Source organism: Anser anser, assembly GCF_964211835.1.
Source record: "Anser anser genome assembly, chromosome: 1".
Taxonomy (NCBI): Eukaryota; Metazoa; Chordata; class Aves; order Anseriformes; family Anatidae; genus Anser; species Anser anser.
The window spans coordinates 61,669,735-61,693,402 of NC_139720.1; the positions used below are offsets into that span (position 1 = coordinate 61,669,735).

Consider the following 23,668-nt stretch of genomic DNA (forward strand, 5'->3'; position numbering starts at 1 on the left):
CCTTGCGATGACCTTGCGGGCGCGGGGCTGCGCTGCGCCGCCGCCATGTTGGCGTCGCTGGGGCGCTGCGCGGGGCGGCTGCTGCGGGCCGGCGGCACCGGGATCGGCACCGGGATCGGCACCGGCACCGGGCGGCGGCAGTGAGTGGGCAGCGGGGCCGCGGTGGGACGGGCCGGGAGGGTCGGTCCGGGTCCGGGTCCGGGTCCGGGTCCGTCAGCGAGGCGCTCGTTGCAGTGCGGGCGGCGGGGCGCACATCGAGCCGCGGTACCGGCAGTTCCCGGAGCTGACGCGGACGCAGGCGGTGCGGAGCGAGATCCTCAGCGGCTTCATGTGGTTCTGGATCCTGTGGCACCTGTGGCACAGCTCCGACATGGTGCTGGTGGGTGAGCCGCGGCCGCGCTGCGACGGAGGGACGGGGGGGGGGGGGGGGATCGGGCCCGGCCGTGTGGTGACAGCGCCTCACGACATGGCTGCAGGGCCACTTCGCCTACCCCGACCCCGCGGCGTGGACGGACGAGGAGCTCGGCATCCCCCCGGACGACGCGGAGTAGGCGCCGGCAGCAGCGCGGTGCGGCCCCCCCCCCCCCGTACCCCCCGCCCGCCCCCGGAGGGTGGCGTTTGGCTTCGTGGCCCCCTGCAGCTAACGGCTGAAGGCAGCGGGGGCTCCAGCCAGGGGGTCTCCCCCTGCCTCTGCCGTGGGAAGACGGGGAAAAAGGTTCTCAGGAGCCTCTTCTCTTGCTCGCAGGTCTGCGGAACCGAAGCGGTCCCTGGAGTGAAGTCTTTGGCTCTTCTGTCCCGATTTCAATAAAAGAAACCCTTAAGTTAAAGCGTACTTTGTTTGTGAGTGCTGTGGAACTTCTGGAGAGCTTCCCTACAGCTCTAGAGGTGGGGTACTTGGACCTGAATGAGCCTATGTGATCTTCGCGTAATAAATAACACGCTCCCCTGGGGGCTGAGGTGATAAACCTCCACAGCTGGAGAGCGAGGTAGAACTTGCACGAATGCGCAGTCGGTACAAATCCTGTCACTAAATGTCTGCCAGCCACTAAAAGGTGTGTGCAGGTAAAAATCCTGTTAGAACAGCAGAGGAACGAATTTAAATGACCTTTTGCTGAAATTTCATCAACAAAACCTGCCTTGAGGCTCTTCCCAACTTGGAGTAACAGTTCCTATAGGAGCAGAAGCAGCTACCTTAAAGGGAGGCCAACTTGTGCCAAGCTTCCCTCGGGGTGAGAGGGAATCTCCCCTCAGAGTTCAGAATAAGCGTTGTGAAGAGAAACCCTCTCTGAAGGTAAAAGCGTTGAGCACACCTTTCAAGGAAGAAACAGTCCAGTGTAAGAAAGGCAAAGGCAGGCGAGTTATTCTCTGTGCACAGAGTTCTAAACTAACTGTTAGTTTGTCTAAAAGTTAATTCTGAAGTTAACTTTTCACTCCCACTGAGTGACCCTGGCTGCACCTCTGGAACTTCATTGAGAGGACAAGTTGTGAATTACATGACAAACGATCTCCTTCAGACTTCTCCATGCAGTCAATCTTTATTATAGCAGTATTCTCATATTCACATCAAGTACATAGAACTTTTTGCCTTTTATATAATACAGAGTTCTTTAAATAACTTTACACAGAAATAGTTTTCTTCAATCTGAATTCAGCTATCAAATTTTATTATGTTTTAAGTCTCCATGCTCTCTAACCAAACTGGACAATATTTCCCATTGTACAAATTTACATGAGAAAAACTCCAAAATACAAATGAAGGGACAACAAAAGTAAAGGGGGGAAGGAACAAACAAGAAAAGTAAGTTGTATTGGCAATTACAGGGGAAACATGAGAGGGAAAGAAGGGGAGTTGCCATGACCTATACGTAACAGAAAACTGAAAATAAACATTTTGTTATGAATTAAAAAATAAATACAAGTTTCAAAACAATTACTCCATTGTAAGATTTTAAAAAGCAGCTATGGAAATCTAACACAATTTTTATTTTTATTTTTTAAGTAATCAGACTGGACCTTCTACTTTGCAGTCGTAAGCCCCTTGCAAACCTCTGGTGGTCAAAAAGAATACAGCTGAAAGGAATGTTGTGTTAGCACAGAGTTTAAATTGTTGGGACATATACATCATTGCACTAAGAAACAAACAAAAAAAGAAATCTGTATATAAATTTCCCTTTCCTCTCCTTACTACTTTGCCTCTCATAAACGAGCCTCTGTATTATGAGGTAATGCCATTGTCTTGACTATATATAAAAATAATCAAGTTTAAAGGATATAGATCAGTTTATCTATAAACTTTAAACGAGCCAGTCCTTTCTTACGCCCCCATGGGGTCTGACGACCGAGTGCTACACCTTCCATCGCTTGTCAATGAAACGTATGCGTTAAGCCTCCCGTGGAAACCCCTCCGAGACTGGTGCACCTTTCCTAACCTAGGAAAAGCTGCGTGCGCTCAAGTAAGAGAGAGAGAGAGTGCAACTTCTGCACGGATGACTACAAACAGGTACACCTGCTCCTTCAAAACAAGGCAGTCACAGAAGGCAACAGTGGCCAGTCTGCATGTGTGTTTTGACAGGGAGGAAAAAAAAAAGGGACCCAGCGGGGCAGCTGATGGCTGATTACTTTTTGCAATTGCTTAAGAAAAACGTGTCATCCGCCCAGCCCCGGGAGACCCTCGGGAGGTCGGACACGGGGTGGGGAGTTGCGGCTGGGGGGTGAAGAGCTCGCAGTGGGGATGGCATGGAGCCGATGGGCTGGCTCCCGCAGCCCGTGTCCGACAGAGCCTGCTCCAGCAGCACAGGTCAGCGCCGGCTCCCAGGGGAGTTTCGAGGGCAGCGAGAAGCAGGGGCAGGACTTTTCCCCGGTCCCAACAGGTGAGAGCGGAAGAAAAGCCGTGGTGTGATTTGGGTTGCCAACACATGCAAGTCGGCCACTGGCAGGTTTCTGTCAGTTGAGGAGTGCGGAGAGCGGGGAGGAAGGGGAGGCAGGTAGGACACAAGGCTCATGAAGGAATGATGTGCATTTTTTTCTTTCCTTTTTCCCCCCCCCCAAAGGTTCACAGCTTTGAATAAAAAAGCACATTTATTGCACTTACGTTTTATTTTAGACAGAGTTAATTTAAATTATGCCCTCACAATCTTCCACCGTCCCAAAATAACCCGACACCCAAGTTTGGTCCATTTCGCCCCCCAGACCCAACATTTGTGCCCTGGTGGTGGGCTTCATTTCTCCTAAAACGTTCCATGAAACTCCCAAACACACACACAGATTTTCTTTTCAACTAAGGTGATTACACAAATGCAACACAGAATGACATTTAGCAAACCAAAAACGAACCATTTTTCAAACCCAAACAAAAAAGAACACATAATCCTTTGCTTTTCTGTTTTACTCAAAAGTCAATGTCACACAGGGCTTGCTCTCAAGTACAGCTGCTGCCAATGTGGTACGCGGGACAAAATGTCTGGGCACGCCACGGCTCCTCTTAAGGAGACGGGATGAGCTGAACACGCTGCTGCTGCGATGCTCTAAAGCAAACGCCTAGGTAGTTTAGCGGTTCCAAAACGCTCCCATCAGCTCCCTTCTCTTGGCAAAACAGGGAAATGACTTTTGTGATTTTGTATGCAAAAAAAGACAATCCCCCAATTCTTTATGTATACTTTTAGTGCAGAATTTGCGGTCGGTAAAAGGATTCCAGATAGTTCCTGCAATGTTAGTAAAACCTTTTTTTTTTTTTTAATTATACTTTGATTTCTAAAAGGGTCAAAACCAAATTAAAATCAGCCTAATATTTGCATGAACTGTCCATTTAGACATAACTCTGTGATTTACAATTATGTCCAAAGTCTCGCACCAAAAAAGAAAAGGGAAAGATCTGCGAAAGAAAAAGCACTAACACCGAAAGCCATTCTTTCGTCCTTCTGGACAAATAGGTTAAAACTGACACTAGTGTGTAGGTACTGCCAGAAGCCTGTCTAACCAGACTGAAACTTGAGCAACTCAAACTGGAACACGCTGGCTGTCCCTGCGCTGACATGATACCTATCGTCTCCCAGGGTTAACGTGCAGTAACAGTGTGCATTCCTGGGGAACTGCAAGAGGCCTGAGGAAGAGCTAAGGAAGCCTGCTGATATTCCATAAAACAAAATTAATTGCACTTTCCGGGCCAGGGAATTCATTGTATAATCTGATATATGTGGACTTTGATTACAGGAGTACTAGCCATCAATTTCTCCCAATCTAGTTCTCATTTTTCATCTACCATCTCGTTCCAAGACGTCACGACAGTGTAACTCAAAGCTTTACATTACCTTTTTTTGACACCATCTTGGTGTCTTTGGAGGGGGAGGAGGGTTTATTTATTTAGATTAAGTGAACCTCATTCAATTTTCAGTAGAGCAGATTTCAAGTAGCAGGTTTACTGTAACTGAATCAGTATCCTTCAATTCCTAGCTCTGAAATGATTGTAGGTGTTTTGGGGAATGCTCTCTGCTCTCCTTGCTCCTTTACAGAAGTTTACCAACTCCAAAATGCCTACCTATATTAACAGCTATATACAAAACTACTGCATCAGAAGTAAACCAAAGCCACTGCTCTAGTTAGAAAGCACCTGGTTTACATTCTGTTGTACTTTGTAGGTTGTGAAGGCACATGATCATTTGGCAAACTGCAAGACTCTTTTGGGGGGATTCCTATGTAAACCATTTCACAGAGGGTCTCGGTAGCTCTCTGAAGAAAAGATACATGCGAGTTTTCACTTGAATTCATTCTTGGTATCCTCTATATTCTGCAATTTTTAAACAGTTTCCTCCCTCCACAATTTTGTCATTATTTACTGCTGACTTAGTAGCTTCTACATTAGCATCGTCAAAACTTAAATTCTCTGCTCTTTTAATGATTTTCACTTGGTAAGAAGTAATGAAGCAATGACGAAAGATACTTAAAAATGCATGCCAGAACAGACACGAAGTGCAAATGCATATTAACAGGGCTGCAGTAAACAGTTTGTTTCATAAACTCCTATGTAAAATGAGTAACAGAAAAACAGAACACCCAGCACCTTCGAAGCGATGCCGTAACAGTCCGTTCATGCAACTGGTTTTTAACTGAGCTTGACTGTACCTAGAAGCTTTGCCTGTCATATTGTGCTACTGGTGAAAGGTTTTTTCAACAGACAGAAGACATTGCCTACAGTACTATGAATAATTTGTGCTACACATGCTGTACTCACAGTTAAGAAGGGAATTCAATTTATAGTCTGTAAAGGTGTGAAATGTCTACATGCTTCTTCCCTAAATTTAGCCCCTTCACTTATCAAATCCTCAACTTAACTTACACGTGACTGTAAGGTTTCTGAGGACCTGGCTTCCCCAGATATTCTGCAAAATTCTGGATGCGTTCACATCACCAGGCAAACACAGAAGCAAACTTATTTATACACGACCTTCAGTGTCTTTTCCCCCCTGTTGGGGCATTTGTGGAAGGACATGGTATTTATCAACAGCCAGCATTTCATTCATTTTAGATCATAACGGCCAAATCCTGCCTCTGATGAGTACGTACTAGTCCAGTTGATGCTGAGAGGCCACAGTAAGATGGCAGTACATGGCCTCAATCATTCTGCATCATCATCAGCTGCTAAAGCATTCCAGTACAAGAAAAGATGATTTTAGGTAAGCATAAACGGCAGAAGTGGATTCATTTAATGACTTGCATGAGTTCAGGGAAAACAACAACAACAACAAAACCCTACTGAGCTAATTGTATCTGGGGCCATATAGGATTTAATTCATGCAGAAATTACTTTCAAAATAAGCAGGCCTCTGTGCCCACACCATTTGGTTTAAGCTCCCCTACAACGTTCCAGTTCCAGCAAATTTGCCATAGGGAACAATCACATACTGAACAGGGAAGATGTAACGGGTAACAGCTCTCTTCCAACTGTACGGAAAAGGCAAGGCAGAGGGGAAGATACGTGCGTTGGTAGTAAGGACATCATGAAGAGCTGGGACTGGATACAGGTTGTTTTGAAAGCAGTTATTAGATACTAGACAAGCGACGTGACTGCCTAGATGTTTGTCCCAACACACACACACACGCACAAAACATGTACTAGCATTTCCATCCTATGGCACGTGCTTGTGGTTGGGACATCATAGAGAAGCTTAAGAAGTTTGGTGCAATGAACATGAATGTATTTGTTATTTCATTTTACTTCTTTCATTGCAATGCTATAACAGGGTATTTAATTCTTGTCTACTCATCTCCCCATTCCCTAAACATCAACAGGGCACCTTTAAGACTAATTCTGATGGCATGCAAGACATCCAGAAACATTCTTGAAGGAAAAGATATATAAAAAAAATAATCCCAGTTATTTACAAACCAAATTTCTTCCAAAGTTTTCCATGAGTATTACGTGGGACCTCTTAAAGACAAACATGTTACTACAGCTATCCAAAGGGAAAAGAACAAACATGAAAACCAGTAGAAATGCATCCTGAAAGGATTTCTCTAAACAGCAGCCAAACAACTTGCACATTCCTCAGGGAAAAAAAAAAAGACACAAAACAGAAAAATGAAACAAAACAAACAAACCCCAATTAAAAAAAAAAAAAAAGAAAACACAACATAAAGATCATGTGTTACTTATAAAGTGCTTTGCATGGACAAGGATAGCAATTTTCCTTGTGCTTTTCCTATGGGCTCAAGAAGCATATCGTAGACTAATGGGTAATGAATCTTCACAAAAATAAGTTCGTTTTAAGCAAAGGAATTCCTAACAGTTATATTTTAGCAGACAGTTTTCTGCTAGCATGACCTTGTGGAAGGAAACTAGGGCTTTTATCAAGCTCTGTGAAACCACCGACTCTTGAACCACCTGTACGTACTCGCTCCGGTAACAGTTTCTTTCAAGAGCATATTAATTTCCAGTATGCCCTACATTTACAAATTAGGCCACAGCCCATCCAAGGGCTGAAACGACGCGTGGGGTGGAAGGAGAATGAGCAGCGAGGGGGCCCTCTTGGAGCTGATCTCTGTGAATATCTCACCGGCCTGCCGACCGCACCGGCCCCGCCGCCTGCCACCCGGGTCATGTCCGCGCCTCCGACCACCGCTCGCTTCAGCAGCTTCTCCACACTGGGAAGTGGCTATTGCTACTAGTGAAATTCCTGCCAATCTCAGTGAGGAGAAAAAGCCTTACAGCATCTGAAGACCCACAGCAGACGAGAAAAAATTGTGCTTTTTTTTTTTTTTAAATGCATCCTGTACACAAAGTCAATTCTATTCATGTACCAACATGAATCACTTCATTCTTGTAGTGACTATTAAGTCATTCACTATTGCTGTCTTGCTAATGTTTGTGGAATTAATATGAATACACAGTATTTCAGTTATAATTCCCACTTCAGATTAGTCCGGTCCCTATAAGCCCAGTAAATATTTACTGACGACCATCACAGACTACCAGCAACGCCGCACAACTCCGGGGTTTTAACACCGCGTCCCGCTACTGACGTGTGTTTCTCCCTTAGCCCGAGAGCAGCCTTCTGCAGACAGAAACACGGACGGTCCCCTCGCCCAATACACACGTTTAGTAGGGACACCGCATGTACACACACTTAACTCCTTCATTTATTTGTCACGGTTTTGTCTAACACCTCCCTCCCCCCCAGACCTCCCAGCCAGAGGTGGGTCAGCTCTCCTGCCTCACGTGAGTGGTACAGGGCAGATACGGATCAAATTCTGAAAACTTCTGTCTGAGCTTGAATTTCTTTCTAATGTGGTCTGACTTGCCTCTGTACAAATAATTTACATTTAATACCACATGCCAGAGAACTCTGCAAACAGATCACATCACAAGATATTCTACTAGAGGTAAACAATGTGCAGAACTTGATGAGCTTTTTTTTTTCCTTTTTTTTTTTTTTTTTTTCCCTGACTGGGTAACTTGTCAAAAAGCTACCAACCATTTGAAAACCAGGACTGGAGGACAGGAAAACAAAGCACTCTGAAGTAGATACCGCCACCTTCATCCCAGGTTGCAAAGTGTACAAAAGGGAAAGACAAACGGAAGGGAAGGAGATCACAGGGAAGAAAGCGATGAGAGAAGTAGTCAGCGTGGATCCAGCAAGTACCGTTTTGTTTTGATCTAACAACTTGCCATTAGGACAAGATGCTCCACATTTACACATACACGTATCAGAGGACATTTAGTTAACGGGATAAAAATCATTAAAAAAAAAAAAAGCTGTTGAAAGTACCAAAACAATTTTCGGAATGTCTAATTCTAGGGGGTTTTGTATTTGTATTCAATTCAACCTGAGAACTTTTTTTCCCATTTATGACAACATTACATATTGGTAAGGTACCTGGCATTAACCTGCACCCTCGTTTAAAATAAAACTTTTAAAGTAGGTACATACACCGTTCACAGTCTGTATCAGGAATTCTACAGACTTCAGATGCTGCGGTAGCATCTTTGATAAATACACTGTATCATATGATACCAAAAAAAAAAAAGAAAAAAAAAAGGCAATCTCGCTACATTTTTTTTTTAAACTTGTTTGTTGCTGGACCAACAAAAGAAGGATCTACTTAACCCTTCTAAAAGATGTTGTATATGCACACACCAAGAAAATACTGGAAAAGGAAAAGGTTAAGGTTGGTGGTTGTCATTTGTTTTTTGAGGAAGTGATAAAGTAAATCTGAAAAAAAGTGCAGCAGCATCCCCTTTTCCTTCAGATTAACATCTTCACCTTTAGAGTAACATCTTCTCCAGCTTCCACCACCCCACGCTTTTTAATTTTACTGGAATAAACCCCCCCAATTTAGACAGAATTAAGTGTTTGACATTGTAACACAGTGAAAAGGGGATACTGCGTTGTCCACAAACCAGTGAGTACACCAGGAAGAGAGATCAGAACGGAGGATGATTCTTTTAATTAGCACTCATCAGATATTCAGCCTCTGATGATACGTTGTTAGAGGGAGAAAGCCGGCCGGCAGACCATCCAAAGCAAGTCTCCTAAGTTGCAGCAGCAGTTCCATCCCCTCATGCCTGAGCACCAAAGTCAAACCACGAGCGCCCTCTCCTCTCTCCTGGGAATGATGCCAACGGCACAGGCAGCCACTGCGGGTCTCCGAATGCACATGGTGTTTTGTGTTGAAGGAGAAACACTGGCAGCAGAGTATTCTGGTTCCTAAAAAGGTACTTTTTCCCATTGTGTTGGACTGGCAGTTCCATTCTGCTCCACTTTTAAGCTTATGGATATCTTTTCTAAATTACTTTAGGCTTGGCGGAGCAGAATAGAGTTTTGATGTTAAGAAACTGTAGGAACACAAGACTTAAATAACAGAGTGGGTGCTGCCATGGTGCTGTGGCTACTTGAACGCTGCAAATTCTCCTGTAGAGGGAGGACAAGAGCTTGGTTTAAAAAGGTGATTTCAGTTACGAGGCGGTCAGAGATTTTCTCCAGACTAGCCGAACATTAGGTTGGATATCAAAGATGTTAAAAAATGCAAACTGTTAAAATTAAAGCATAAAAGAAACACAGCAAACGAACACTGAATACAGACCCAGCATATTTTACTGAAAAAGAATTTCTTGAAAGCAAGTTATACCCACTCTTCCCAGGACAGAGGTCTGCAGGTTCAAGCAAAGTCTAATCATCATGCATTTAAAATAAAATCTGTCAGGTAAATTTCACTTTAAACTCCCTATTTATTGCATGTATATCCTCCTCAAAAACAGTAATTGCAATAAACGTGTCAGACTGCAAACTAATTTCTATCCTGGTATAAAACTGGTTTAATAGCAAATTTGACACACCCGTTAACCTTTAAATACTATATACAGTAAAGTGCCTGAGTATTAAACTAGTACTAAAGAATGCCATAATCTGGTTTAGAGACAAACATAGAAACCTACCGTGAGAAAACAAAGACTGATGAGATTGTCTGCTTAGGCCCAGACCAGAAATTAGGCCTCAGTAACAGGGAGCACAAGAAATAAAGCAACCCTATGTTCCCTAAGAATTATTGAACAAACAAACGTTCTACACAGTGCTTTCAGGTGCAACCATCTCATGAAACTCTACATAGTTTATTTAGTCTCAGCACACCGTAGGACAGCCTGATAGCAGTTCAGAGATGAAGAAACCATGGCACCTTGGAGTAAAATTGATGCCCAAGGTCTTAAGTTTGCCAGCACCTTGAATAGAAGCTGAAACTAAGATATTCATCCTCATCCTCTTACTCCTATGCTTTAGCTAAAAAAAAAAAATCCCTGCCACCCACAGAAATTGTATTCTTTAGGATTTTGATGGAGGGGTGTGCAAATATGCTTAACCCAAAGGACTCTGGAGTGGAAGAAAAAGAAATGTACATATAACTTCCCATTGTTGGGTTCCACATTTATTTTGGGTTCGTTTATGCCATTTTGTGACAGGACTTCTCAGAGCTTTCCTAGTAATGAAGGAATGAAATACACAGAAGAGACCATCTGCCCCAACAGTAGGGTGTGAATGCTGTCACATCTGATCAACTATTCCCTATCTTAGTGTCCTTCCATCTTTTCAGGAGCAAGTGCTTTGTTGGTTTCCACTTTTCTTAAGATTTTTATTCTGAATATTGGAAACAAACTGGAAATATCCCTAAGAACAGAATTTTAGACTGACAGCATTAATTCAATTGAATGTCTTGCTTTATAAAGAAGGGAACCAAGAAAATGACCAGCAGCCTGCATGGGGGAGGCAGAAGAAAGGGCATCCACAGGCCTGGAAGGAACAGCTGATATAGCTGATTTATAACAGAAAGAAAGCAGGGAAAGAGAAGAGGACCCTATACCTCATGGGAGATGAGAAGGGAGGGCACCCAAGGTCTAAAGTAAGAGTGGTAGGTATGGGGGGCTGCGAAACACCTCGAGCTCTATGTGTCCTGATAGTCTATGGCGGTAGCTATAACATTAAAAACAAAATAAACCAAACACCTTCATGATGAGACTAATTGCCTTTTTTACTAGTTCTACTAACAGATAAAGCCCTTGCTCTAAAATACCCTATTTGATAATTTTTCTTGCTTCTCTCTAGCACATTTCACCAATCTCCCAACTCTCTTCATAACATCTTCTAGTAGCACCTCAATTTTTGTACTTTTCTCCCCCTCCTTTTTTTCCTTTTAAGAGAAGGACAAGAAAAGTGATCAAGTATTGCCTGTGAAGCTAATTTTTAAGAATGACATTCATGCTTAGCTACACTTTCAAAACATGCTATGCTTATTTTTTTCCGTCTGCTTTCCTAAATTGCTGATTAAAGATCAATTTATAAACAAGAGATTGCTCTCTCATTACTCATCTTGTCCTTCTGCCCATTTCTGCTAATAATTCAGCTTCTAGTAGTCATACGGGGATTTCAGATGATAAAAGATGAACCATTAATTAGGAAAGGGCAATGGAAAAACAGGAGCAGAAGTCAGGAAGTATTTCAGATAGGATAGTAGCTTTAAACATTGATTTTCAGACTTTTCCTCCACTTAAATAAAACCTTAGCAAAGATGTTTATTTGTTTATTTATTTATTTATTTATTTGGTGACAAGCTAATGGTAAATCTCCCCTTTCAAAACTGAGGTGCTAATCTGCTCTCAAATCAATAAGTGACCAAATAGGTAACATGTTCATCTAATAGTGGGATTATGTTGATTGAACACGTATAACATGTGGTTACCAGTGCAAGCTTTCCCTAGATGAAGAATGTAGATGGCATTATCTATCTACATTGCAGGAATTCTCTGTCATGTTAGGTGAAAACAGAACTTTCTGAGGAGTAGCTAAAATGCTTTATGTCACCCTTTCTACTCTGACAATCTAAAATATCTGTAGCTGGTTCTTTTATCTTCCCAAATAAATCCCACCCGTAGAAGGGGGAGAGAGCACAGGCAACCCCTTCCTGAGACTCAGGATGCGTGCAGGTAAATGAAATAACCTGGACTATGAATTCACTCTCCTGTTCAAAGTACAGGAACGTCTGGCTTGAGAGCAATGAATGGGTGAAGTGAAGACAGCTTTAGGAATGTGTCCTGATATGCTCTGTCCTGCAGGAACAGGATCCCCCTTGTGGAACACACAGAGTATTTGCCAGTGAAAGGGTAAGAAGCTGGGCCATGGCTGCTCCAAGTGAGGTCAGTTTACTCTGAAGCTATGAAACCACATAATTTGTGATTTGGGATGTGATAAAAACAACATTTTTATATTTTTATTTGTTGTGAGACAGACATCTGATGTGTGCTTTTTACCAAGAAGAGCTTTGGATACTTGCTTTGACTGGTAACAGAGAAAGGCCTTTCTTTCTAAAGGGTGCATAGCATTTGAAAAGCTGCACTACCTACAGAGCCCTTTTGAGTTAGTTGCTACTGGTCTTTTCACACTTGTCACGTTTTATATGCGCTATTTTAAATGCACCTCCAAAATATCTGTGCGAAAAAGATGACCACGTTATTTCTTATTGTGTCCAAAGAACATATTATAAGGGCATTTTCTAAGCAAACCAACTGCCCCTTATTTCTGGAAGGATTTAGCATGTAGTTGCCAAAATGTATGCTCACAAATTTAAAAGTAAGCTGGATTTCTGAGGTCACTAAGGTATGTACCTGGCATCCTAACTATTCTACTTATCCCAGGGTAGATGCCACTTTTCTTAGAAGAATCGGAAAGAGAAGCATGGTTCCCTTCCAGGCCCATGCCAGCTGAAGATGAGAATAACTGGCTTATCAAAGGGAAAGTATTTCTACACCAAATACACCTACTTGCCTGGATTACATTTACAGACACAGGAAAAAAAAAAAGTGAGAAAGAGGCAGTTTTCTGTCAGATCTTGCACTGATCTTCTAATATGGATACCATCCGCTGGCTAAATAAGATATTTGGAACAGGGCCTGATGTTGATAATTAATATCCTCAGAAGAATATGCAGCAGCATTTAAGAGGATCTGGTCCTTCTAGAAGGTACCAAGAGAGATTTTGTTTCTATACTCAGACGTAGAGAGGTAAAGAAAAAAGGAATCACACAGTATAAATTACCTACCCAAGAAAGCCTGGGTTGTTACAGACCTGTTTTCAGGACCTATAGATATCTGTTGCTAAAAAATATAACTGAGTCGCATCTGTGAAAACACTGATCAAAATCCACGGGTAAATTTAGGCCTTTCCATCCTACATATGTTTCAGAATTCCATTGAAGATGCAATTATAAGCTACAGAAGTTAAACCCCTAAATGCCTTTTATGCCAGATCACGGCAATGATCAACAAAAAACTGTTCTTTTTGGCTTCATAAAATGCTTAGTAAGAAGCTAAGATCATGTTATGGTCGTGGATCCCAAATCATGCCTGATGTGTAGGAACAGTAAATGACACAGGAAGAACTCTAGTGCACTGACCATACAGCAGGCAATGGGGCCAAACACATCTAAGGATAGCAGCATTTTTTCCCCCATAAATTGTAGTTCCTACAGCAATGAAGGACAATCTTAACAACCACAACCAAGACTACTACAACGAACAACTTGCTTGAACTGATCTGGCAGACCCAAGAAAGAGTAAGACTAGGTAAGGCAGTGATGGAGGCTCTGCACTCTCCATTACTCTCAGTGTGGTGAAGCCTTTTCTGTGTGGGATGATGCACTTCTAGACTCTGCAGAATGCCCAGCAGCCCTCCTCTTGCTATTTACTGACACAGGCATTGCAGCCTGCACTGAATAACATATCCCAAAGGTTAAGAAGCATTCCTCCTGACTTTCTAAAATAAAAAAAAAAATGAGTAAGAAGAAAAAAAATTTTAATCCTGTTTTCATTTTAAGATAGGCCTGCCAAAATGAGGCAAAACTACCAGAAAGACGGGAAACAGATTTTCTGAAAAAATAACTTTCATCAATAACTATTTCCATAAGAGCTAGGTTTCAACAGCTGAGTTTTCTTAACTAACAGAAAGAGAAAAGTTAGTTCCAAAACTGTTCCAACAGTAGAAGCCAAAAAGACCATTAGAATCTGGCCAGTAAATGTAGAAATTGCTTACATCTCTTCAAACTCTCTAACTTCCCTGTTTTAAAAGGCTCAGTTGCCAGCAAGACAGCAGAAAGGAAAACCTTTGTGGAATTTCTTCATCTATTTCAAAAACATATTGCTAACAATATGCACACCTCTCTATAAGTACCTTTCTGGCCCTTTAAGTCTTAACAAGAGTAGAAATAGCTTGTTTCCAATGCAGAAATATCTGTGAAAATGAACAGCTTAACAGCCTAAAACAAACAAAACTATATAATTAATTTCAAAATATGCAAGAACACAGTTGTTAATAATATTACTGTTTGTTTTCATATCTGACATCAAAGACTGATGTAACCTGAACCAGTACTCTGATTCACCTGTTCCACAGGAATGGTCCAGAGAAAAATAAAATCTTTCAAGTGAGCTGACAGGATCGTGATAAGGTTTCTCACTTTGTCAGTGAGATATCTAGCCTGATTCTATTCTAGTCAAACTAGCAGCTTCATATGGAAGTGAAAAAAACAATCCCTCACTGAGCAGAAGCGTGTTCTGTAGTATTATTAACAATATTAAAGTAATTAAAGTATTTTACCTTAACAAAATTCATGGTATAATACTGATTTCCATGCAAACAACTGCTTTTTCAAATCCTCTTTTCCTATTACGGATATTAGCAGCTTTTTTCTCTTATTTAGTTATGTTCCAAGCTTTTTATTTATTTATTTATTATAAAGTTCTTGCTAACTGAAGGCTACAGAAACCAATACCAGTCAGCAAAAGCAGAGATAGAGAATTTCTTTTGTTGCATTGTAATAGAACATTTTGAGATGGTCTAAACTATAGCACATCAGAGCATTTAGGCAAAAATGAAAACTAACAGAAACGAAACAAAACAAAATGAACAAACAAAAATAAGCCACCACTCCTCTGCAGGACGAGATGTTCTCTAAACAGCACTATTTTAAAACCTTAACTTTTTTTAAAAGTGTCAGACATCACTAAGGTCTTTCTTTGGATTACGTGTTGCTTCTGCTTACTTCTGCTGACCACAAGCAGTTCTGACTGCACTCAGCCTTGCAGCTAAGTTCGTGTTGCCCATTGTTTCCCACATATGAGTAGCATTACTAACTGAAGGATCTAAAGCCTTATCCTCATAAATAATGACCTCAACTGGAAGAAAAAAAAACAAACACAAAACAAAACTTTGTTTGAGTTGATTAAAAATAAATACACTCCTGAGTAACTAATTCAAATCAATAAACTAGGCAAAAATGACGCCCAATGACCTTTAGAGGAGTTTTACTCACTTTGAAGTGACTTTTCCCATTTCTCTTAAGTGACCTTATAAATCTTCTTGTGCCAGCTGTTCCCAAGGCACTCCTTACCAACACAGACTTGTACCCAGGACATTCAATGCCCAGAGTTAGGAAGTGAGTCTTCATTCCCCCGATAAAACTTTAAAAAAGTAGCTGGTAGGAACTGAGAACGTACAAATGTGTTGCACACATCGGAACACACCAGCACACAGACACACAGGCACATGCTTTCACATGTCTTTTCAGTGTACTGGAAACCCACCGTATCCCCCTGCTTGGATGGGTGTTTTTGGAGAAGCACAAGCATACAGACTAAAATCCTCTGTCTGGAAGCCAGCCCGGTTTAATGACGGCTCAGATGCACTGCGGTGAATTTTTGGCAATGACCGGGCCAGAAGCTCAATGGAGGCAAGAATCTAAAACAAGCAGAAAATAAGTGATCAGATCTGTTGTTCTCAAGTTTCAACAATCTCTTAAAACCAAAGGCAGAACATCAATGAACTACAAAAAAAGATATTTATACACACATTGAAACAGAAACTTAAAAAAACAATTACTGCACCGCACTCTTGTGCTTACATCTTCACAAGCCAAGAAGGACATTTTGTGAAGAAACCGTCTCATTTTCCCCTTTAAAAGGGCATGCTGATTTCCCTGTGTAAGCGTAAGGCAAACAGTTGCTTTTTATTTGCTTCCTTGTTTATGCACTGTTACCGATACCTATTACTGCCGCAAACAAACAGTTTCTCTGGAAGCTGTCTCCCTAATACCATCTACCAAAAAGCCAGCAGGGGGAGCTCAATTTATTTTTGAAAATGCTTTGGTACGTTCAAAACAAACTAAGGTTTCCCCCTTCAAGCTTTTAGAATCCAAACCTCCCCCTGCAGGCATGATAAATAAAGTTTTGTCTCCAAACTATCGGTCTCCCCTCATAAAGGCTGGGGGAGAGGAAGGAGCAGAGCATAAAGATTTCTGAGAACGTACACAACAAGCTCTAATTCATGTGTTTAATTGCAATCATTAATTTCACTATTGCCATGGAAACCTTCTCCAACAAATAAATGATTTTCCAAATACACAAGTCATTTGAATATCTGCTTTTTGAATTGAAAATTAACATTTCTTATTAAACAATAACCAGGTCTAATCCAGGACTCTTATGAAGTCCTGCTGTAGGACTAATCAAAAAAAATCTTGAACTAGCAAGTGAGTTCATAAGTGATCTTTATTTTTCATTTTTAAATTGTGAAGTCTACTGAGAACTAAAGAAAAAACACTCCTCACCTGTGGAAAAAGGGGTCTCTCGTCTCTTTTCTTTTTTAAGCATTCTGCCATTAATCTCTTCATAGCTTTTGGACAGTTGCTCCGTACTTTGCTGAGGTCTGGCGATAGATATCCTCGTCCCACCATAAAAATTATCTTTATTTTAGGAAAAAAAGATGAAGAGGAAGAAGATGAGTTCATAAATAAACAGTAAAAAAAAAAACAACAACAAAAAAAAGATGGATGTTTTGCTAAACTATTTTAGTTCCAGCAGCAAATTTTCTGCTCCCAAAGAACAGTATCTGGAAGTGAAATTGCCAGGTTTGTTAAGAGTAATGTTTGTTAGCTTGTTCAGTAAAGACAAGAAATTAGACTTTTCTTCCTCCTTCTCTTCTAAGAGAGATTTAGGAGAAACACGATGCTAGTAAATGGTTATCATTTATAGCAATGACCATCTAAAGAACAGTTCTTTGGTGTCAAAAACTGTTACAAAAACAAGAATAAGCAACTGTGGTAGGAATACAGTTCCTAAAAATAAATATTCTGTTTCATAATACAAAAGTCAACAGAAAGTTCACACTGAAAGGCATTTTAGGAAACACGCGGACTTCAGATATTAAAAGAAACCTTACCTTTTGAGAATAAATTCTTTCATTTGCTTTTCTACCATTAAAACTTATTATTGACATGTGACCATCCTTCCACCTCCACACCCCCCTACCCCCAAGAAAACCACATACAAAAATGAAACTGCCTTTCCTCTGTAGAAACAGAGTATTACATGCCTATTTTGATATTCACCTAGAGACAGACAGGCTTTGAATTTTTACAGTAATTTGTTTCGCATGGAAGGTTTAGATTTCACCTAAGGATAAAACTTAAGTATAAAACAAAGTAAATTAATAGAAAGCAGGAAAACAGAGTATGAATCTGGTTCATGTGCTCCTGGATATATTAAAAAAAAAAAAAAAAAAAAACAAACATCAAACAGCATCACATCAAGCCAAGGTCAAATGTAATGCAGTTTGAGTACTGCAGTTATGCTGCCACTAAAAAGTCCTTTCAAACTAGCTAATCAAAGATCCATTCATGCTGCAGCAGATAATCACTATCTTTTCTGAACAGTCAGACAGCCCCAGCAGATGTATCATCTTTATATTTAATGTAGTATAACTATTTCAATATCTTGACACTGGCAAAAAAATAAAACCACAACCTGCCAGAAAATCAAAAACAAAAAACCAAAACACACAACTCAAGCAAACTATCTATGCTATTTGCACTAACACTATCACAATCCTTTTCCAACTTTCAACTTGCATCTGTGTTTGCATCAAGCGGGAGAGCAGATCTCCCAAATGGTTTCTTTAGAAATTCCCAAATGCCAGAGCAGCATTTCACAGTACGGACTTGCCTACACCGTCCCTAACCTCTGCTGCAAAGAGAATTATCACCTTCTAGCAGTTATTCTTTCCTAAATAATTACACTACTTAACTTGAAATCATTCAAAATTCATCATTATTTTTGTTTCTGATACACTGTTTGTATATAATATAGGGATTCATATTTTGATTAGAAGTTAGAAAAAGATTATCACTATAAGAAGAGTCCTAGTCTGTCTATAAAAATCTGTTAAAGTCAGAAAAACTCTTAGAGGTGTAACAAGAATGATGTTTTGCTCACTAAAAATGTCAGTTGTGACATATTATCTGATGTAGAAGCATCGATACAGAGTAGGCAATATTTCCATCTTTTTCAAACAACAGAGGATGAAAAAAAAATCGAGAAATCAGATCACATTTTATATGTTGGGTTAACCTGCAATTTGAAATTTGTTTCAGCACTCAAATGTGAGCACCCATTTCACAGGGTTTCTGATTCAAAACTTAAAAGGTGAAAACAACAATGTCTGAATGCTGCTTTTAGAAGGCTAAAACCATCTGGTCAGGAATCTAGACACTTCCCTTTGTTTAAAGGACAGAAAAAATACAAAGAGGAGTCACTCCAAATCTGATGAATTGGAATGAAGTGTTCTGACAAATATGGAAGCAGCCTTATAAAACGGCATTCACAGATGAACGTTGCTATGGTTGCAATTCTCAAGTACTGACAGTGAAAAAAAACAAGGGATGCAGACACAGATACAACATAAATATATCACCAGCCAGATAAGGAATAGTTTACACCAAAGGTCTTGATGCATAGATCCTATTTCCAGATTTGACAGAGAGATGATAAATCAGACAAGCTTTCCTGAACATGCCTATCCTGTGGAGACATATTATGGGCGTGGGGTATCATTAGACTTATGGAATATTTGTTCACAATTAAGTAATCTTACAGGATTCACACGCTCTGGAAAGTCATATGCTCCATCAAGCAGAATTTGAGAAATGCTGATATCCTGAAACTCCATTAGATGGTGCATGCATTTCTCAACACGGCAATGAATATGAAACATTCGCTGAGATGATTGCCATTCCATTTTGTCAGTCCTGTTCCTGAGCTATTATTCAAGGCAGTTCAGGAGGTGGAAAAAAAGAGGAGTAACTGAACATACAGAGAATCATTTCTCCTTTGCAGAACTATTCTAAACTAGATTACTATTAAGTAACCTGCTCTCTCCTTAATAAGTATCCTGGCAACGAGCTCAGAATCTGAAAATCTATACTTCAAGTAAAAAAAGGAACAAAAGAAGAAGCAAAAAAAACCTCGAGAGAAGTAAGTAAATTGGTGCTATGTGGCTGAGGCAGATCTAAATGTAGAAACGTCATCTCAGAACATCAGAAACACAAATGGAACGCACAAAACAACAGAATAGGCACTTCACAGGAATACATCACTCTTCTTCAGGCCACAGCTGACTGAAGTCAACCCCTTCTCCAGCCCATGCTCTTTTTACCTGGTCCCTGTTGTTGATGTTTGAGTATGGTAACTGTCCAGTCATCAACTCATAAAGAACAATCCCAAACGCATACACATCCGACTGAAAACTGTATGGGTTTTTGTCTTGCATCCTTATAACTTCTGGTGCCTGTACCACAAAAGGAAACAATTAGGAAGGAACAAAAGGAAATATTTCACCACGTCAGGCTGCACCTTGCATACCAGAAACAAAATATGGACTTGTCCAGAGTATAACAGGTGCAAGGCCCACTCTTGGCTTCATGTGTTACTGAGTTCTAATATAGAGGGGATAATGACACAAATCTCAAAATCCGTGTCAATAATTGGTTCTATTTAGCTTGGTGATCCCTTTAGTGATTTATGACAGAACAAAATGACCCTGTCCAGGCTAAGACGGTATTTTGAAGGTAGAATTACAGCAACACTGAAAATAATGTCAACTAACAGAACCTTCAGTTTCTTCAAGTAGAAAAGAAGAAAGACGAGTTGCAACAGAGGTCATAACCGTACTTCTTAGGAAGATTTAAGTAGTTTGCATGACATCTTCAGAGTAACCATGTGTGAATCCTTAAAACTCAACCCTAAATTGATCACATCCTTTTTCCTTAGGCAAATTTTTTTCCTGTCAGTTTAACCCTCAGCACAGGGGAAGAAGACACTGAAGTTTTTTTTGTTTGTTTGTTTGTTTTGTGACTATTGGAAAATGTGCTTAAAGAAAAACTGAAATTCACTTAGAACTTCTAATTACTGCTTGGTCTTTCCAGCTTCAGACAGCTTTCATGTGTCCATGTGCTGGAAGGATAGTCTGAGAAAGCTTGGTCAAATGTCCTTAAATCAGTTAAAATAGACACACCACTTCCCCTTTACTTACCATCCATAGAATAGATCCAGACAACTGTTCAAATTGATGAGATCCACTCCATCGTGATTTCACTGTAGCTAGACCAAAGTCACCTATTTTTACCGTGAGGTCTTCATGAAGAAAAATATCTAAGTGGGAAATGTTAAGGGAAAACAAAAAGTACTGGTTCTGTCCTCCAAGAACAATAAACAGCTAAAAACTTGCAACTTTAGACATAACAGTTTTAACCGTTCACTACCATTAAAGAAAGTTATATAATACAGATTCTAAGCAGCCAGCATGATGAATTATGGTACTTGAGGGTTACATATTTAATGACTAGGCCAGTGCTGAACAGCCTACAGCCCAGGTGACTTTCTTGAAACGCCAAGTACTCAACCACTAGAAGCTGAATATAGTCCATGAGTGAAATGGAAAAATCTTTCATTACAAGTAGAAACCCAACAATGTGAAATTCTTTGTTAAACTGCAACAAAATGTGCTATGTTATTGGAATCACAGCAATAGACATAATAAGTATTCATTACTTTTCTACTGATTATATAATGCCTCCTCAACCAAATTTCAACTCAACAAATAATCACACATGAAGAGGTCTTCACTTCAGTAAGGTCATTTCTGGCAGGAAAAACAAAACAAAACAAAAAAAAAGAAAAAAAAAAAGAAAAAAAAGAATGCCGTCATATTCCAGAATCACATCTCTAGGAAAGGATACTATTACTCTTGAGGTCTCTGTGGATGATTGACTTGGCATGCAAATAACTGAAAAGGAACATCATAGATTAGATGGGTTAGATGTTATTCCACTAATGAACAGCTCAAAGTTCACTGTATTACCGAAACACAAACTTGGTAGATATTCAAACTGCACACGTCTGTTAAAGCACTAAAACATCAGTAATCCATGAAAGATCTTGCAACAGTCACAGGAGAAAACAAAAAACTAAATAAAGCTTAGATTTCCACCTCCAGCCTGTTGTTACTGAAGAATAAAACAGCAATTACATGTCATCTTCTGCTTTTCAGTTGCCTAAGTCAATATTCAGAATCAGAACTAAAGAATGTCAGTAGTTTTTGACATGCCATTCAGTGCTGAAGGCTCTGCCTCCCAGCCTTGATGGTGACTATCATGACACTTTGTGGGGTAATTCACAGCTTTAGGCCAGGTGTTTCCAAATTGTGGGACTTAAAAGTGCTTCCCAGTCTCTATGTGTATCCCATGACACAAGCCGACTGTTTTTTAGTGTGGGACTGGAAAAGAGATCCCCAAATTGCAGACTGGATAAATACACTACAGGGAGGCCAGAGGAGAGTACTTGCCCCACAGCATAGATATAGCCTAAATTAGGCAACAAAGCTCTTTGGTTAATCTATTGGGCAACATGGCTCTTTGTTTAATCACTTAAGAGTGGCACAAACCTTTCAGAAAAGCCCCATTTTATGTTCCTGCTTTGAATTGTGCTCAAAGAGCAGTTTCTGTATCTCCACTACCTACAGAGGGAGCCTGGGGATATCAGCAGGCTAATAGAGGGTTGAGGCTGGTTGTTGCAAACACCTCCCCACCTCTTGACTGAAAATATAATCGAATGCTTAGTGGAAAAAGTACATGATTAACTGCAATCATCATAGTAGTTTTCCAGCTGAAGGGTGATTTCTCTGATCTTACATCGGTGTTCTGATTTTGACATACAATATTGGGCTAGTTTTCTAATTCACTCCATTGCTGTCTATGGGAGTAAGGATTACTTTACATGTAATCCTTAGAACAAAATAGTTATGTTTTCTTCAAATGCTGAAATCTAGTACTTTGTTTAGAGAGCTACAACACTTATGAGAAATGTGGAAGAAATTGCATTCTTTTCACTAACAGGGCTGTCTGCATTCTGGGTTATCTTACAGGATTCTGTCCTTTCATTTGCAGGATGTTTCTCTTAAAACTCTTACCCTAAGACTATCTGCACTGTGAAGACCATAAAGCCTTGAACAGAAATCTTTTCTCACAAGATTAAAGATAATTACAGTGTGGTTAAACTTGCATTCTGCTTTCAGAGACCATATTCTTTGATTATGTGTACTTTCCTATGTTCCAGAAAAAGACCATGAAGTCTATTTTACTGATCAAAATAATAAACACTTCACCAAATACTTTGATTAAGGCAGGGCTTTGGGCTTGGCAAACCGAGCTGACAGCTAGACTAATTTGCCAATGTCAGTCACAGTGTGAAAGAGATACACAAACATTGTCACAATGCTCGTTTGCAAACAGATAATAAGAGACTTACTCCATGCCTTGTGCAGTCTGTCGTGCAATATCAATTAGTTTAATCATTTCAAATTTGGTCTCAATGATGTGTAGATGGTGATATAAACTTGACCCCTCACACCATTGGGTAACAATAGCCAACTGAGGCTTTGTTGAATAACCCATAAAAAGAAGGATATTCACATGCCGTGTTTTCCTGTTGGGGGAAAAAAAAAAGTATATCAGGAGGAAATTGATGAGGGAAAAAACAACAACAACAAAACAACAAGAGGCAGAACCAAATGCATCTTTCCAAACGGAAGTCCTTGGGTCAATCTCAGCTTCCCCTAAAATAATCCATTCCTAGATTCAGTCTAATGAATTATTCCAGCCTTTAACCTTTACTGTTGTATTAACATGGAACAGGTATTCTGGAGCAAGCACTGCTTTCTCTTGATTTTGCAAAAAAATAAAACAGCACAGGAATGCTCAGAAGATGTTGTTACCACTAAGTCTACAAGGGACACCGACAGTTCGAAGGCAGGCCTGGTTTTGCGTAACCCTAGTCCAGCTATACATGTTGCTGCCCATCAGGAGGACATCCCAAATGAAGTTCTAGTCTCAGTGACTTCTGGGAAATACAACCCTTTCCTTCAGAAACCATCAACATGCTTCCTTTACGAGGCTTCACTTCTTTTTAGTACTTTGATAAAAACTGTTTACTCTCTGTGGAGCCAGCACATGCAAAAGGATGGAAACAGGTATGAAAACTGTACCTCTGTAAAGTTATGATATTCTCTATGAATTTGTTTCCAAAAAGTACTGGGATAGACTGTGGTTCACCACAGAGATTTGGCCATATTAAATCAAACCTCTTCCAAAGAAGAAGCAACTCTAGACATAAAAGCTTCTCAAAGGATAATCCCCAAAAGATTATCTCAGCAGATATCCCAGTAGAATCAAGGCCTCAAAGAGTCTACTGATACATTGTAAAATCTGAAAGATTCTCCTAATTCCCCAGGAAAAGTCAATCACATTC

The 23,668-nt window shown here is 40.4% G+C and overlaps 2 protein-coding genes across 5 annotated transcripts in view; one reads left to right on the plus strand and one right to left on the minus strand.

Annotated features, from left to right (window-relative positions):
- The first annotated feature begins 4 nt into the window (after positions 1 to 4).
- Positions 5 to 827, plus strand: NDUFB2 (NADH:ubiquinone oxidoreductase subunit B2). 2 transcript variants are annotated; one of them, XM_083833613.1, is made up of 4 exons: positions 5 to 140; positions 235 to 379; positions 477 to 568; positions 746 to 827. In XM_083833613.1, exons 1-3 carry the CDS (start codon positions 46 to 48, stop codon positions 549 to 551), a joined length of 315 nt encoding a protein of 104 aa, XP_083689739.1. In that variant the 5' UTR covers positions 5 to 45; the 3' UTR covers positions 552 to 568; positions 746 to 827. The 2 variants fall into 2 exon arrangements, with proteins under 2 accessions (XP_083689739.1, XP_083689740.1); XM_083833614.1 differs by lacking the exon at positions 477 to 568.
- A 686-nt stretch (positions 828 to 1,513) lies between these two features.
- The window catches only part of BRAF (B-Raf proto-oncogene, serine/threonine kinase), a 296,643-nt gene continuing 274,488 nt past the window's right edge, over positions 1,514 to 23,668 (minus strand). For 2 of the 3 annotated variants that reach the window (XM_083832332.1, XM_083832331.1), the window contains exons 13-19: positions 22,670 to 22,846; positions 21,103 to 21,149; positions 20,397 to 20,515; positions 19,521 to 19,652; positions 16,639 to 16,773; positions 15,617 to 15,770; positions 1,514 to 9,404 (exon numbers count right to left, since the gene is read on the minus strand). In XM_083832332.1, coding sequence (XP_083688458.1) covers positions 9,382 to 9,404; positions 15,617 to 15,770; positions 16,639 to 16,773; positions 19,521 to 19,652; positions 20,397 to 20,515; positions 21,103 to 21,149; positions 22,670 to 22,846 — 787 coding nt within the window. In that variant the 3' untranslated portion in view covers positions 1,514 to 9,381. Of the gene's footprint in view, positions 15,771 to 16,638; positions 16,774 to 19,520; positions 19,653 to 20,396; positions 20,516 to 21,102; positions 21,150 to 22,669; positions 22,847 to 23,668 lie in introns of all 3 variants that reach the window. The other variant, XM_083832333.1, reaches the window with a different exon arrangement.